Source organism: Apodemus sylvaticus, chromosome 12, assembly GCF_947179515.1.
Source record: "Apodemus sylvaticus chromosome 12, mApoSyl1.1, whole genome shotgun sequence".
NCBI lineage: Eukaryota > Metazoa > Chordata > Mammalia > Rodentia > Muridae > Apodemus > Apodemus sylvaticus.
The window spans coordinates 42,470,464-42,485,636 of NC_067483.1; the positions used below are offsets into that span (position 1 = coordinate 42,470,464).

The 15,173-nt window shown below is 52.9% G+C and overlaps 2 protein-coding genes across 2 annotated transcripts in view; one reads left to right on the forward strand and one right to left on the reverse strand.

The window, feature by feature from the left end:
- Tmem9 (transmembrane protein 9) overlaps window positions 1–15,173 on the forward strand; it is a 678,246-nt gene that overhangs the window by 601,313 nt on the left and 61,760 nt on the right. The gene's annotated exons all lie outside the window — the stretch shown is intronic.
- The window catches only part of Igfn1 (immunoglobulin like and fibronectin type III domain containing 1), a 47,443-nt gene that overhangs the window by 16,480 nt on the left and 15,790 nt on the right, over window positions 1–15,173 (reverse strand). Inside the window, exons 13-22 of the mRNA XM_052201070.1 lie at window positions 15,087–15,136; window positions 10,598–10,715; window positions 9,607–9,731; window positions 8,839–8,980; window positions 8,200–8,499; window positions 7,301–7,600; window positions 6,601–6,774; window positions 5,488–5,616; window positions 2,741–3,043; window positions 1,909–1,997 (exon numbers count right to left, since the gene is read on the reverse strand). Coding sequence (XP_052057030.1) covers window positions 1,909–1,997; window positions 2,741–3,043; window positions 5,488–5,616; window positions 6,601–6,774; window positions 7,301–7,600; window positions 8,200–8,499; window positions 8,839–8,980; window positions 9,607–9,731; window positions 10,598–10,715; window positions 15,087–15,136 — 1,730 coding nt within the window. The remainder of the gene's footprint in view (window positions 1–1,908; window positions 1,998–2,740; window positions 3,044–5,487; window positions 5,617–6,600; window positions 6,775–7,300; window positions 7,601–8,199; window positions 8,500–8,838; window positions 8,981–9,606; window positions 9,732–10,597; window positions 10,716–15,086; window positions 15,137–15,173) is intronic.

Here is a 15,173-nt window from a genome sequence, read left to right on the forward strand (position 1 = left end):
CAAATGAGGTACAAGAAGAACGGAGGAGTGGCCCCTTGTTCTGGAAAGACTCAGTGAAGCAGTATAGAACAACATCAGAACAGGGAAGTGGGAAGGGTTGGGTGGGAAAACAGGGGAAGGGAAGGGGACTGATGGGACTTTCAGGGAGTGGGGGGTCCAGAAAAAGGGAAATCATTTGAAATGTAAATAAATATATCAATAAATTTTAAAAAATCACTATAAAAAAAAGGAAAAGTATGTAAGCTGGGCCTAACGTAGACGGGCAAGAAGACCACTCCAGGTGGGAAGAGATGGACCTGAGCACACGGAGATCAAGGAGGAATAGGCTCTCGGGGAGGCGGTGACGTGTGGGGCCAGCCGGTAGGTATGGAAGGATGCTGGGAGGCTCAGTACAACGGTTCTGGCCCTCAGCCTCACACCCACACAGACATCTAGACTTTCCTGAGTGAGGTGCTGTTGTTAACAGTCACAGGGTAGTGCAGCAAGGTTCTGGGTTCACATGAGCATACTTGGTGGGAGTGAGAAGAAACTAACTGGGAAGAGAGTATTCCCTCCCTGATGCCCAAGGCAAACTAGGGAATGGCTTCGGGAATTCCTGCGATAGAGAGCGTCTGCAGGAAGTAGAGTATGCAGCTGGCCTGCATCTGTAGTGACTGGAGAGGAGAGGAGAACGGCGCGTTCAGGAAAGGAGCAGGCTGGAGATTGCCCTTCCACGTGGGCTTCATTAGGAGAGAGACCTCCAGATCATGGTGTGGTGGTGGTGGTGGTGGTGGTGGTGGTGGTGTTGGTGCGTGATCAAGCCTTGTGGTGAGAAAGCAAGGGACAGCCAGCACCTCATACCATAGCAGCACAGTGGGCCTTGAGGTGGGAGAGCATTAGAGGCCTTGTGAGGTCATTGGGAGAGACAGCATTGTGAGAGTATCCGAGTCGGCCATCAAGGGCAGCAAACCGAGACAATAACTTCAGAGAAATCCCCCAAACAAAGGAGCCAGTCTGCCTTTCCTGTCTCTGGGGTGTGTGTGTATGGGGCGGGGGGAACTTGCTTTCCCTCCCCCTTGAGATCTGTGTAGTCACAGCAGGAGCTGTCCGTTCTTTGTCTCAAGGGCCAAACTGTGAGGAGGCATGGTTGGATTTCCCTAGATTGTATATCTGATCGCATGGAGGGATCAGTATCTCGAAGAGATAGGAGGTAACAGTGACCACTCTCAGCTGGAGAGTCTCTTTACCTGCCGGATGATGATGTTACTACCAGCTGCCTGTGGGACTCGCACTGTGCACACTTTGAGAACGCTAATAGTAAATTGCCCATGGGGGTGTCCTGAGGTTTAGGCTTTAACAAAGTGTGGAAAGCACAGAGAACAGGGCCCAGGTTGCTACCATCACTTTCTCAGCTTAGAGTAAGCTTAGGGGAGAGACAGAAGAACTCAGTGACTGGGAGAGATGAGGAAATTTAAACACAGAGGTTAAGCTATTGTCCAGAGTCAAATCAGTAAGCGATGACTGGCATCGGGCGGACTGTGTTTTATTATCACACTAGTGACTGCACGTAGAGTTGTGTGGCGTTGACATTGGCTGAGGATCATCCTGAATCAGATTCTCGTTATTCAGTTGCACAAAAATATATTCTAAAAGCAAAAATGATTACCCTGCTGGCTCCCTCAGTTCCCAGACTAAAATGGGAAGAGCGCTAATTTGTAGGTGCAATACTAGAAGCTACCACTAGAGGGGTGTGTAACCCCTGTACACTTGTACTGGAAAGCAGCATGGCGTCCAAGAGGCCAAATGCCAGCTTGGCTTCAAGAACCATTTTCTTTCCTACCCGCCTCACACTGGACCTAGTTTCCTGGTTGCTCAGTCCCCTCCCCCACACACACAATGCCTGCCACACACTGCTCCAGACGTACTCACTTCAAAGGAGACAGGAACGCGAATGCTCTCCCCAACTCTGACCGTCAGTGTATCCTTTGCGCTGGAGTCCATGAGGAACCTGGGACTGACTAGAACACACAAGATGGCTTGTCACCTCCCTCCACAGTTGGCCTGCAGTTAGGTCACCCAGGAGGCAGATAGAAGGCTGAACCAATGTAATGGCCCGACAGCGAGTGCTTGATAGGGTGTGTTGGGGAGAAAAGCTGGGAGACAGGGACAGTCTTGTGGGACGATCAAAGTTGCCACCAGGGAAGGTGAAGGCTAGTGTAGAAGGGTGGGAAAACTGCATTTTTGTTTGGAGGTCATGAGCCCAAGTCAGGGAGTGACCTTCTTTTAATGGTGTGACATCCCAAGTCAAGGAGTGCCCTTCTTGGTTACATCCATTAAAAGACAGAGCTAGGACAAGCTCTGAGAGTCTGGACTCAGGAGCTGTTTGCTTTTTATTGTCTTCTTATTGTTACAATGACTACTAGAGAGAATGGATAACACATTCAAAGGATCTGCCTCTAGAGATTAAGGCCCAAAGGGAAACACACTCCACCTTGTCATAACAGGGAGCTGGGGTATCTGCTGTCTCAAACTAGGCAGTGCCCACACCTCAGAGTCACTTGTTTTAAATCATGGTTCTGGGTCATAACAATGGGAGAAGCCTGGGTGAAGCACTTTGTTTTCATCTCGACAGGAGCTCTAATGAGAGGGGTCCACTTAGCTCCTGCTCGATGACGCCACCCCTCTGTTAAGAAGGCAGCTGATGGCTGCACAGCAGGGAGGGTCTATGGGATTCAGGGTGGGGGAAGGGGGTGACACTCACCAGTGGCAGGCATGGCATGAACCAGTGTGTCCAGGGAAGTGGCCTGGCTCCGGCCCCCATCGTTAACTGCTGTCACCCGCACGAAGTAGCCTTCTTGTGGCCGAAGCCCCTTGGCTGTGAAGGTGGTGCCTGGCACAGTGCCCACGTGGCACGGGCTCCACTGATGGCTGTCTGCACCACACAATTCCACAATATATCCCTGGGCCTCGTCAGCGTCCTGGGCATCCGGCACCGTCCAGCTCACAGTAATGCTAGTGTTTGATGTGTCTGTAACCCGGAGATCCCGCACAGGCCCTGGAGGTCCTGGGCAAGGACCATGGAAGTTTCAGGAATGTGTCATCTTCCTCTGAGGAGTCTTCCAACCGAGGACTTGGGGTTTCTTTCACTTAGGGGTTTCTGCAGAACTGTGGGTCCCTGGCTACCTCCTCAACTCACCCACCAACTTGTCAGACCCTAACTATCCTGTAGTCCTTAACCACTAGTATTTTTAGTTGAGAACCTCTCATGTTCTGTTGTGTCTGGGGGCTAGAGTCCCATGTCTGTGTGCTGAATTATAATTCTCAGTTGGGAATGGCACCAGGATGGGTTTCTTGGTCCTCATCTGGTAAGTGGGAACAACAGCAGCACTGCCTACCCATGGGGACTGTGGAACAAGCAAAAGTCATGACGTGTGGTGTGTGTGTGTGTGTGTGTGTGTGTGTGTGTGTGTGTGTGAGGGCGGGGGGAGAGACCGAGAGGGAGGGAGGGAGAGGGAGGGACGGAGAGAGAGATTTGGATATTGCACTGCTGCATGCTATTCTGGCTGTCAAGGCTAGCTGCACATTAAACATTCTGTCTGTGAGATACCAGCCCCAAAGGCACTAGGATTGGTAAGGGATCATTGGTATTTCTAAACATGTGGTGGTGTTTAAAACTACAGGTCTAGGGAGTGCTGCTCAGTCTTGAATTTGTACTCAGATCACTGGGGACTTTATTGAAAACACAGCTTCTAATTCAAGACTTCTGAGATGCAGAACAAGATATTCCTTCTTTTCTTCCTTCTTTCTCTCCTTCTCTCTCTCTTTCTCCTTCCTTTTTTAAAATTTCTCTTTCTTTCTTCTTGCCTATCTATATATCTATGTATCTGTACTTGCTGGTTTTGTGTGTCAACTTGACACAGGCTGGAGTTATCACAGAGAAAGGAGCTTCAGTTGGGGAAGTGCCTTTATAAGACCCATCTGTGGGGCATTTTCTCAATTAGTGATCAAGTGGGGAGGGCCCCTTGTGGGTGGTTCCACCTTTGGGCTGGTGTTCTTTGGTTCTATAAGAGAGCAGGCTGAGCAAGCCAGGGGAAGCAAGCCAGTAAGAAGCATCCCTCCATGGCCTCTGCATCAGCTCCTGCTTCCTGACCTTCTTGAGTTCCAGAACTGACTTCCTTTTGTGATGAACAGCAATGCAGAAGTGTAAGCTGAATAAAGCCTTTCCTCCCCAACTTCTTCTTGGTCATGATGTTTGTGCAGGAATAGAAACCCTGCCTAAGACATGCCTATCTATATATCTATGTATCTATGTATGTATTTATCTATGTATCTATATATGTATGTATGTATGTATGTATGTATCTATCTATCTATCTATCTTTCTATCTATCTGAAATATGTGTCTCCTTCTGTTCAACTTCCTAATGCTGTGGTTGGATTGCAGAAGTGTGCCACTACACGTGCCCTGATATTCTACAAGAAGTTTCCCAAGTGACATTTCCAGTCTCTGGGTTTTGCGCAGTCATGAGGGCCTAGAAGATAAGGTCTACTGCTGTGGCCGCTGCAGACACCGCACATCCTGTTTCCTCCATCCCCATCACTCACCCTCACCTGATGAGAGAGCCCGTGGTCAACAGTGAAACAGGATAGATACGCTCTATTTGCAAGGGAAGGACATGCAGGCCAGCTCACCTCCCTTCTCCCTTGTAGAATATTCTGTTGTTACTGGACTTGTTCAAGCAGTCTGTCACACAGCTGATTCTACAAGTGCCTTGATTCTGCTGCCTTGATGACTTGTCATCAGCAGACTCATTGAGGCGCCCAGAGTAACGCCTTCTAAGCTCTATGCCTTGAGCGAAGCGTTTACTAGGGGTTTCGTGAGAAGGTGCTCTGTACTTGAATCAGGGGTTTGAATCAAAGTTAGGCAAGTGGGGCATGGGCACGTGAGAAGCTGCTGCCATGCCTATCTTTAATTGTAAATCTTTTGCTTTTCTGTTACCTAGAGAATGACTCTCGACATGTCTGATGCTGCTGAGACCTCAGACAGCCAAATACCGGGCTAGGCTCTGTTCACCAAAGACAGAGGCTATGTTGGAGGCTCCTGGTTCCTCCTGCAATGCTGGTCCCTTTGCATGTAATGAACAACGTGAACTGGATGGGAAACTGAAGCTAAGCTTCCCTGCTACCAGTTCCCCAGGGATGAGACTCTCCACTAGTGAATGGGTGATAGCATAAGCTATCCATTGGGCTAGCATGGACACTGGCCTTCTCTGAGGTCAAGGAGTTCCTGACATGATCTTGCAAAGTTCTCATTCTTCCTGCCTGGCCCCCGGACCTATTTAATTTAGATCTAGACTCGTTAAGATCCCAGTGACCTTTCAACCTTGACTTCCAGCTCTTTAGAATATCTCCCTCCAGATTGCCCCTGACCCGTGAACTTCTGTCCCCAGTTTCAGAGCTATCCCATGCACATCCCTCCCCAACATCCTGGATCAGTGCCTTACTTACTCATGGGATCTCTAGCAAAGACAGCATCCGAGGGAGGCCCGGGCTCTCCAGGGCCTGACAGAGTCACGGCCGTGACCCGGAACTCATACTGGCAACCCTGTCGCAGATCCACCACAGTGTACCTCCTTTCTGTGAAGACCACATCCCATATTAGTCTCCCATGGTGGGACCAGAAAACGGGGACATAGCTCAGCTCCCCCCATATTCAGGAGAAGACCAAACATGGGGTCTAACATAGCCCTCCTGCATTGCAACAACCAGGCGTGACAGAGCTGCTTCCAAGGTGAAAGGTGTTTTCATCCCCTGTCCCATCTGGTTTGTCTCAGCCTTGCCAGATGGTCATGATTGTACTTTGATGTCTCTGATTCATGATGCCTCATAGAGTCATAATGCTTAAATACTAAATGGTGACATTAGAGATGTGAGGATATGGTCTCCAAGTAGCCTTAACTCCCAAGTGGCATTGCCATTCCAGGACCCGTGACAGTCTGTCCTGAGCCTGGTGGTGGGCTTCCCCTACACACAGCACAGCCATGCCTGGGCTTCTGGAGGCTTCCTTAACACCTGCCTCAGCCTCAGTCTCTTCCAGAGTCTTCCTTATCTCTGGAAGCAGCTAGCTTCCCGGAAGCTAACTAGAGGGTTGGGGTCACTTCTGTCTGTGCTATCAGCAGGGAAGCTGAGCTCTACAGAGGACACATGGCCTGCCCATGGACCAAGCCTGAAGTGTGTGTGGGGAGGGGGCAGGGAGCAGAGCTTTACCTCTGGCTTCTAGTCTGAGACTTCTATCCTAGGGGTCCTCAAGCTCAGCTCTGCTGAGAGACTTTGCTGGATGGGTCTTTGGGGTTTGGGGCTGGGATGTTTAGCAGCATTCTTGTCTTCTTTACACAAGATGTCAAGAGCATATACTCTCCACCCAGTTGTGACTGTCACAAAAAGCTCTAGACATTGCTAAATTCCCCCCCCCCCCACACACACACACAATGGGGACAAAAACCACACCAGTTGAACAGTAACTATGTTAAACTGATCCGCACCAGTGACACCAAGAGACCCTATGGCCAGGAGGGGCTCTAAGGCAACTCAGAGTGGGGTGGGCGGGAAGCTGCAACTCACCAGACACGAGCTGCTCACTCACAGCCATCCAGGTGTTGTTCCCCTTCTTGCGCTTCTCAACCAGGTAACCCAGGATGTGGGTACTGCCAGGGCCCTGCGGTGGCCCCCATGTGAGAGTGATGCTCTGACTTGAGGCTGACAGGATGGCTGGGGCAGAAGGGGGCCCCGGGAGAGCTGAGGGCAGAGGGTGCCAGTCAGCAGAGGTTGAGGCAAATACCAGCTCATAGGAGGGGGTGCTGTGGGGAGAGGGCATGGGGAATCTGGGGGCACAGTCACACTCTGCCCTCTGAAGCATCCCAGTGCTGACTCAGTTGTCCCTGGGACACACTTCTTGCTGCTCTGGGACAGAGATGACAGGACAGAGACTGCTCTCTAGACTTGGTTGGAGCCAGTTCTAACGATTCCTTAACCTCACCCACTGATAGCTCGTTCCAGAACAGGGACACATGATAGAGAATGATGTTGACCAATATTCAGGTCCTGAGAGAACAGGACTGTGTGTTTCAGCCTCAAAGAACCATTAAAAGGCTTCCAAATCCCAAAAGAAGCTATAGTAAGGAGTGTCCACTGGGCTCTACGAAGGCCTCAAGTCCTAACCCACTCCCATCTCCCAAGCATAGCTAGTGACCCCCAGGCTGTTCTCCCACCATAACAGAGAGAGCAGGGGAGTCCTGAATCCAAATGCCCTCTGTTCTCTCACCCTCAGAAGCCATCAACACCTCCTCAGACTCCAGGGCATCCCCGGCTCCCTCTGCGGTCACAGCGCGCACACGGAAGGCATACTTCCTGCCCTGCTCCACGCTGGCATCGGTGAAGCTGGTACTGTCTGGCGGGGGCTCGCCCACCTTCAGCCAAGTGCTCCTTCCAGCCTGCCGCCTCTCCACCACGTAGTGTTGTATGACCTGGCCCCCATCGTCCCTCGGGGGAAGCCAGCGGAGGCAGACACCCGCTCTGTGGCAATCCTGGACCTCCAGGGGTCCTTGTGGGGGCTGAGGCTTGTCTGAGGACCCATGAAGAGAAGCAGGAGGAGAGAGGAGTCAGAGAAGATGGAAGGGGCATGCTGCATACCCCTCACCCTCGGATAAGTCTGCAAAGGGGTGGACAGCCCAGAGATACACATGGTTCCTGACACAGCCGGAGGCTGAGGCAAGGTGGAGCTCATGGGTAGGTTCCAAATGTCTCTTGGTGCCTCTGGTCTCTACTTTCCCAGTCCTGCCTTAGGAGATAGCATGGAACCTGCAGCCTGTACCCAGCCCCATCCAGTGGCCAACATTGCCTCCTGCTTAGTGCTCTTGTATAGGCAATCTGACTTTGCTGGTACAGATTAGGACCACCATTCCACTAATCTTCCCCAGACGCTGTTGTGTTAGAGCTCACACAACAAGGTCCACCAGCCTGTACCCTGGCTTGTCTCTTCTTCCTAGGCAGTCTGGGGACAGGGAAGGAGGCCAGTAGGTAGGGGTGGCTTTGGATTTTAACCCTCATGCAAATGAAGACCAAGGCTAGCAGAGCCCATCCCTAGACCCATCCAGGCTCCAAGGGAGGTCCTGGGACCCCAGAACCCTGGGGCCATGGTTGGAGAATAGGTAGGGTCAGCACCTTTAACTTGCAGTGTGAACTCAGCCTGCACAGAGCCTCCCTCGCTCCTCAGCGTCACGCTGTACCGGCCACTGTCCTTCCTGCACACGCTGGGGATGCACAGCCGTGTGTAGCCATCTCCCAGAGCCAGTTGGATGCCCTTGTGGTTGCCGCCCGCCACCTCGCTCCCGTCTTTCCTCCAGGTAGCCTGAACTGGGAGGCGACTCTGGAAAGGGATTTTCACAGTGACTGGCTTCCCAGCCTTGAACACCAGTGGCTCTCTCAGTGTCTCTGTCACATCTGGAGCAATGGTGGGGGGATCTGGAGATAAAAAAAGAATAAACGAATCAGAGAAGACCAAGCCGTGGGCCCCTGGGAATCATGGGAAGAGCCTAGAGAAGGACCTCGCTATCCCACCTCAGGAGGACTAGCAAAGGGAATGGGCTGGGTCTGCAGCAGGAAAGGCCAAGGCCAGACCTCACCAAGAACTTCCTGGTAAGGAAGGAGATAAGATGTTGGGTTGGGGAAGGCATGGGTTGGCTTCTTAAACAATCTTCATAGACTGAGAAGCCTGTAGACAAGTCACGTATTCAGGGATTCCACAGAGGGGCATTTTCACCTGGTTCAGAGACTACAGGGCAGGAAAGGGCTTGGCCTCACCCTGCACGGTCAGGCTGGCCTCACTGTGCTGGCGGCCGGCTACAAAAGTGTATCTCCCAGCCTGGGTCCCCTCCACGTGGGTGAGGATCAGTCTGTGCGTGAGCCCATCTTGCTTGAAGATGACCCCATCTTGGGCAGTGAGCTGGAGGGGAAGATCACCATGGAGACGGTCATTCCCACCCTGTCCAGTTCAGCACTAATAACTGTCCTGTGGACTAGATGGTCATCACCACTCGCCACTGTGCCTCTCGGTGCTGCTCAGGGAGACCCGTGAGCCCAGTTGGCCATCAACTGTCAAATCAGCCCCCAGATCAGCGTGGGCACAAGGCCCATCTTATAGATGAGCAACTCATCCGAGGTCACACAACTGCTAACAGCAGAGCGGGGATCAGGAGTCAGACTTCACTGACGACGCCATGCTGTGCCACCTGATGTGACCGCCTTAATGGGTCTCAGAGAGGCTGCTCAGAGTGACCCGTGAGCCCAGCTGCTCAGGATGAGACCAAAGTGCTTGTAAAAGGCCTTGGAGGCTGAGGGGAACTCGTGAGAGAGGATGGTGCAAGGGTGACGTTCCTCATTCCTAATGTGTTTATTCAAAACACACCACACACCAGCTGTCTAAATGTCGCCCAGCGTAGAAACACGAGTAAGATCGTGGAATATAGCGGAAAGCCCTGTCAAGTCTCTTCCCTCTGCTTCTCTGCTTTGCCCTGCTCCCTGACCCCATTAGTTAGGAGAGAGGGGATATGAGGTGTGAGACCTCAGTACCTTGACCCCGTCCTTGAACCAGGTGCCAGGTCCCAGGTCACTGGCAAGGGTACAGGAGAGTACGGCAGCTTCCCCAAGTTGCACCTCTGTGTTAGTCAGACCCTGAGAGAAGTGGTCCATGGAGCCTGGAGAGACACAAAGGAAGTCCCCACAGCCCAGCCTTGGCCTGTACTGAATTCTGGGGAGCCTCTATGGGCCTGCCCACAGGGCTCAGCCACACCCAATACCCAGCCTCTCATTTCCTTAGGCTGGTACGCAGATGAGGATGTAAAGCAGCCTCCCCCCTCCCCAAGTCCCACAGTGCACTGGCTGGTTTTGTGTGTCAACTTGACACAGGCTGGAGTTATCACAGAGAAAGGAGCTTTAGTTGGGGAAGTGCCTCCATGAGATCCAGCTGTGGGGCATTTTCTCAATTAGTGATCAAGGGGGGAAGGCCCCTTGTGGGTGGTGCCATCCCTGGGCTGGTATTCTTGGATTCTATAAGAGAGCAGGCTGAAAAAGCCAGGGGAAGCAAGCCAGTAAGAAACATCCCTCCATGGCCTCTGCATCAGCTCCTGCTTCCTGACCTGCTTGAGTTCCAGTCCTGACTTCCTTTAGTGATGAACAGCAATGTGGAAGTGTAAGCTCAATAAACCCTTTCCTCCCCAACTTGCTTCGTGGTCATGATGCTTGTGCAGGAATAGAAACCCTGACTAGGACACACAGACATTTGGAGTTCACAGAGGCAAGTTAATACTCTGGGATGTTTGGCATGGGGATTCAAGAGCTAATACCAAGCAGACCTTTGAGTTTCACATAGCTTGGATCCCTTCTGCACGGAGAGAGGAAAGGAGGGGCTGCTCCCTGAATTTGCAAGGGATTCTGGGAAACAGAGACACTGGCAGGGATGAGTTCCTCTGCTAGAGGTAGAACTGGCATGTAGGCACCCCAATGTCCAAGGACTCTACCCTCTGGCTCCACCCTAGAGGAGCCACCAGCTGGGGGTACCTACCTCGGGCCTCCGAAGAAGAGCGGCCAGTGCCAGGCTTGTATCTGGATCTGGGGCTCTGGGTAGCATCTTGTGCCTGGCCACAGACATCTGACCTGCCCTCTTGGGTATCTCTCCTGCTGCCAAGATGCCTGTGGGGGCCATGCTTCCTGTCTTCACTCCAAGGTTCTCTCAAGGACCCTCTGTCCTCACTGCCAGTCCGAGACCCCAGACCTCTGGCCCCCTCAGTGGTCACTCTCTTTGCTGATCCAACTTCAGTCCCAGACTGTACCTGATGCCTGCTTCCATGGGGGCCAACCTTCCTGCCTGACCATCCAGAGTCTTTCCCTTCCTGATTTCCAAACTTTGTTGAGTTGCTGGATCCTTGGACCTGGTCAAGCTCAGCTTCCCAGGACCCTGACCCCTGGAGGGACCCTCTTCCTTCTCCCTGTCCTGTTCCTGGTTGAAAACCTGGCTCCTGAATTCCTCCTGATACACGTTTGAATTCTCTTCTGCCTAATGGACTATCTAATTCATTCTGGAGTTCCTGAGGTTTTGAAGTGACACCATCTCCACGGACAGTGGAATCCCTTCTGCCTGGGACACTTGAGCTCTCTGTAAAACCAGCCCTGCCCCCTGCAAACGCTGAGCCTCTGCTCCCCAAGGAGTGTGGTCCTTGGCATTCACCAGCTACCTCTTGGCCAGTTTCACAGCCCCTGCCCTTGAAGGCTCCTTGTCCCTCGTGGGTTTCTTTGAGAGTGGCATTGTTCTCCTGCAGTGAGCTAGAAGCCCTGAAGCTGCCCTGAAGCTGTAGCTGGTTTTCCCCACCTACAGCCTGAGTGTGTCTCATGGCTCGCCCCCTGTCAGGTCCTGACATTACCTTGGCATCTCTCCCAGGTGTAGAACTTGTGTCTATCACCTGCTCTACCTCTGACAAGCTTCCAGACTTTGTTCCCTTCCTCCAGCCATTCAGCAATGAGCCTCCACATCCCTGTGGTGTCACTCCCTGCTGGCCAGCAATTCTACGACTTCCTGTTGTCCCCAAGCCTGATTTATTAAAATCAAAATTATTTTCTGACTCCGCAGCAGCTATTCCTGACCCACTCCCATCCTCCATTGTCCCCTTACTACCGAGATGCCCAGATGTCCCTATAGCTCCTGCGTGGTCTACAGATCTGCCTTCTCCACTGGGAGTCCCTCTGTCCTTGAGAGACCCTTGGAACCCAGAATCATCTTCCCATTCTCTGATGCCTGGTTTCCCCACAGCCCCAACAGCCCCCAAGGCTTTGGGGATTCCTGAGGACCCAGAGCCCTCAAGACCGTACTTGGTACCCTGCCCCCCTGAAAAGATATGTGGCCTATCTGGTGTCCCCAGTTTCACTGGGCCCATAGCACTGTCCCTGTGTGCTATGCCACCTGTAGTGTCCAGCATTCCAGTCATCCCAGAGCCCACCTCAGGCCCTGTTGCATCTGCAAGTCTCATTCCTCTGCCTTTCTCTCCACCATCCCCGGAGCCGATCTCTGCTGCTCCCTGATAAACTGACCCAAGACTCACAGATTCATGTTCTTTGGGCACAGCCAGTGACCCTGGTCCTCCTAGCCTCCCTGAACCATCTGTAAGGTGCACTTTACTCTCTGACCCCATTTTCCCAGGTCCCACTGAGCTTCCCCTATAACCAACCTCATTCTTGGATTCCATTCTTCCTATTTTCCCCGAGCCATCCCTTAAACCGGCCTCATTCCATGACAAAATGTCTCCAGAATGTTCTAAGCCACCTGCCTCATCCCTTAATGAAATAAGTTCAGCAGCTCCTAAACTGTTCTTAAAGCCCGTTGGATCTCCTAATTCCTTGACCCCATGACTCTCAGTGTTGTTCTTATAACCTGCCTTATTCTCTGACCCCATAATTCCGGAACACCCAAGCTCATACCTATAATCTCCCTTACACCCTGAACCCACGGCCCCAGAGCCCCAATTTCCATTTTTATAACTTGCCTCACTTCCTGGTCCTGTTCCTCTGAGGCCCAGTGAGCTCTCTCTAAATACCACCTCACCATCTGGTCCTGTTCTTTCAGGCCCAAGACCCTTTGATTCTTCTCCATAAGCTGTTCTGTCGCCAGCTCTCCAAGGCTCTGGAATTCCAGACCCATCTCTATAACCTAACACATCGCCAGACACTTGAGCCCAGTGACCCTCTGAACCAGCCTCAGCATGAGGAGATGGTGCCCCAGGGTGGCTGGCTTTGTCCCAATTCCCAGTTCCTACTGCAGAGGTCCTGGCACCAAGTAAACTGATCCTTTCTCCATCTCCGTCCTTGTCCCCTCTCCCCAGAGACCCTGGTCCCATGGATAATGGGAGCCCATTGGAGCCATTGCCAAAGTCTCCTTCCCTAAAGGCCCCTAGGACTCTGAAGTTCTCATAATCTCCAGTGTGATCCCAAGAACTTAATCCTCCAGAGTGCCCTGGTTCTGTGTCCGTATATCCCTCTCCAACCTTGCCCGCTGTTCCAGAGTCTCTCATAACATCTCCACCCATTGACCCCACTGTCCCAGGACTCCCTAAGCCATGGTCATAGTGGCACTTTCCACCACGGCCTGTTTGACCGTGGCCTTGATATACATCCTTATGCTGAGCTCCACCAACGGGCATTCCTCGAAGGCCACCCGAGCCGTTTCTGAGGCTGGCCTCTCTTCCAAGTCCCTTTCCTGCAGGCCTGTACTGACCTGTGTTTTCAGACCACAACCCCCCAGGCACCCCCGAGTCGTGGCTGTAAGTACCCGGCTCCCCAGGCTCTGTCTCCGCATGTGCCCCACCGGTGGCTCTGCAACCAATGTCAAGGCCAGATCCTGTTCCTTCCTGCATCCCGGATCCATCGTGATAGGCAGCTCCATTTCTAGAAGCCATCCCTTCAGAATACTCCCAGCCCTCCTCGTTCCTAGACTCCGCCCACCCTGAACCTCCTAAGCCATCCTTACAGCCCATCCCCCCTCTGGACCCTTTTCCTTGGGACCTCCCTGACCCATTCCAGAACTCTTCTTCGGATCCCATCACCCCTGGGTCTCTTAATCCTTCCATGTTTGCCAGTGTTCCGCCAGAACCCTGGATGCCCAGGCCCGGGGCTGTAGCTAGCCTGTGGTTTCTGGCATCTACCCTCTGACTAGACATCATCAGGGCAGCTACGTGGGAACTGCCCGTGCTCCCTTCCTTCCCGCCAGACCCCAGCACTCCAGACCCACACTGGGCCCCTCTCGGTCTGAGATTGGACCATGTGTCATCCTGAGGATCTATGTTTTCATGCTCTGCTCTACCTGGCATCCCTGCTCCCCTCTGTCCCACTGTCCAGCTCTGAGGAAACTGGAGGCTTCTGGAACCTTCCTCTGTCCTGCCCAAGGCTCCAGCTGAGCCTTGACCATTCCTTCCCTGAAGCTCTTGTAGGCCACCTTTCCAATTCTTGAAATCTTCTGGGCCTTCCGCACCAGTTTTGTAGCCCCTCCCCACAGTCCCATGACCACTTGCGCCCTGGAAAGGGCCCTCAGCTTTGGCCTCAGGACTTGTGCATCCCAGAAGTTTCCTGTCTCCAGATAGTGATGATTTCTGGGTGTCATTGCCCACAGATGTCTGTCCTGGATATCCCCCTGCCTCCCAGTACACCCCAGCTTCTCCATGACCAGCATCCCTACCTGCCTGAGCGCCCCAGAACTCAGGGCCCATGCCTGCCTTGGAGCTGTGACCTCCTTCTCTAGGAAACTCAGGGACGCAAGGACTTCCTGCCCGGGTTCCTCCCCGAGCTTCCCCGAGGTGGGTTCCGTTATCCCACCCTGCCGCTGCTCCCCTCTCCCTTCTCAGGTCACCCCTTCCTTCCATCACATCCAGACAACCGCCCCACATGTCTGTCCCCTCCTTTTTCAGCTGAAACCCCTCAGCATCAGACTGGGATCCCCACAGCACCCTCTGCCCTGCCCCAGCTCCCAACTGAGGGTCACGGAGTTGTCCCTGGCCATGTCTGTCCAGTTCGCTGCCATGACCCTCTCTGTGTTTCTGCCCTTCTCTTCTGCTCTCAAGCCTTCCATCCTGAGGGTGGCTGGAGTCAGCCCTCCAACCTCCTGCTGTTTCCCATCTGCCATTCTCCCTGTTGTCTCTACCAGATCCTTGTTGTCTTCTCTCTACGAAGCCCAAATCTGATTCTCTGTCCCCTCCCTGGAAATGCAGCCTTCTGGGAAGGCTTCCATCACAGTCTTTCTCTGTGTGGGGCTGACTGTCCCCTGGAAGAGTGACCCTGCCTTGCTCTCCTTCCAGAAAGCTCTTTTTGTCCTGCTCGGGTCCCCAAGTGGAATTAGCTATGTCTTCATCCACCACCAAAGAATAGCCATGTTTGCCAAAGGCACCCCTGTCTGGGCCTGCTGTGAGCTGCACCCCACCAGTCTCCTTGAGGGGGCCCTGCTCTCTGGACTGCCCTCCCTTGACGCTGATGCCTCCAGAGTCTTCTGCTTCGGAGGCCAGAGCTTCTGGAATCTGCAGCCGGTGGTCAGTATCTGTGGTCTGAGGGCCTTTATCCTTCCCACCTTCCGTGTGAGGTGTTAATTACACAGAGGTCATTAG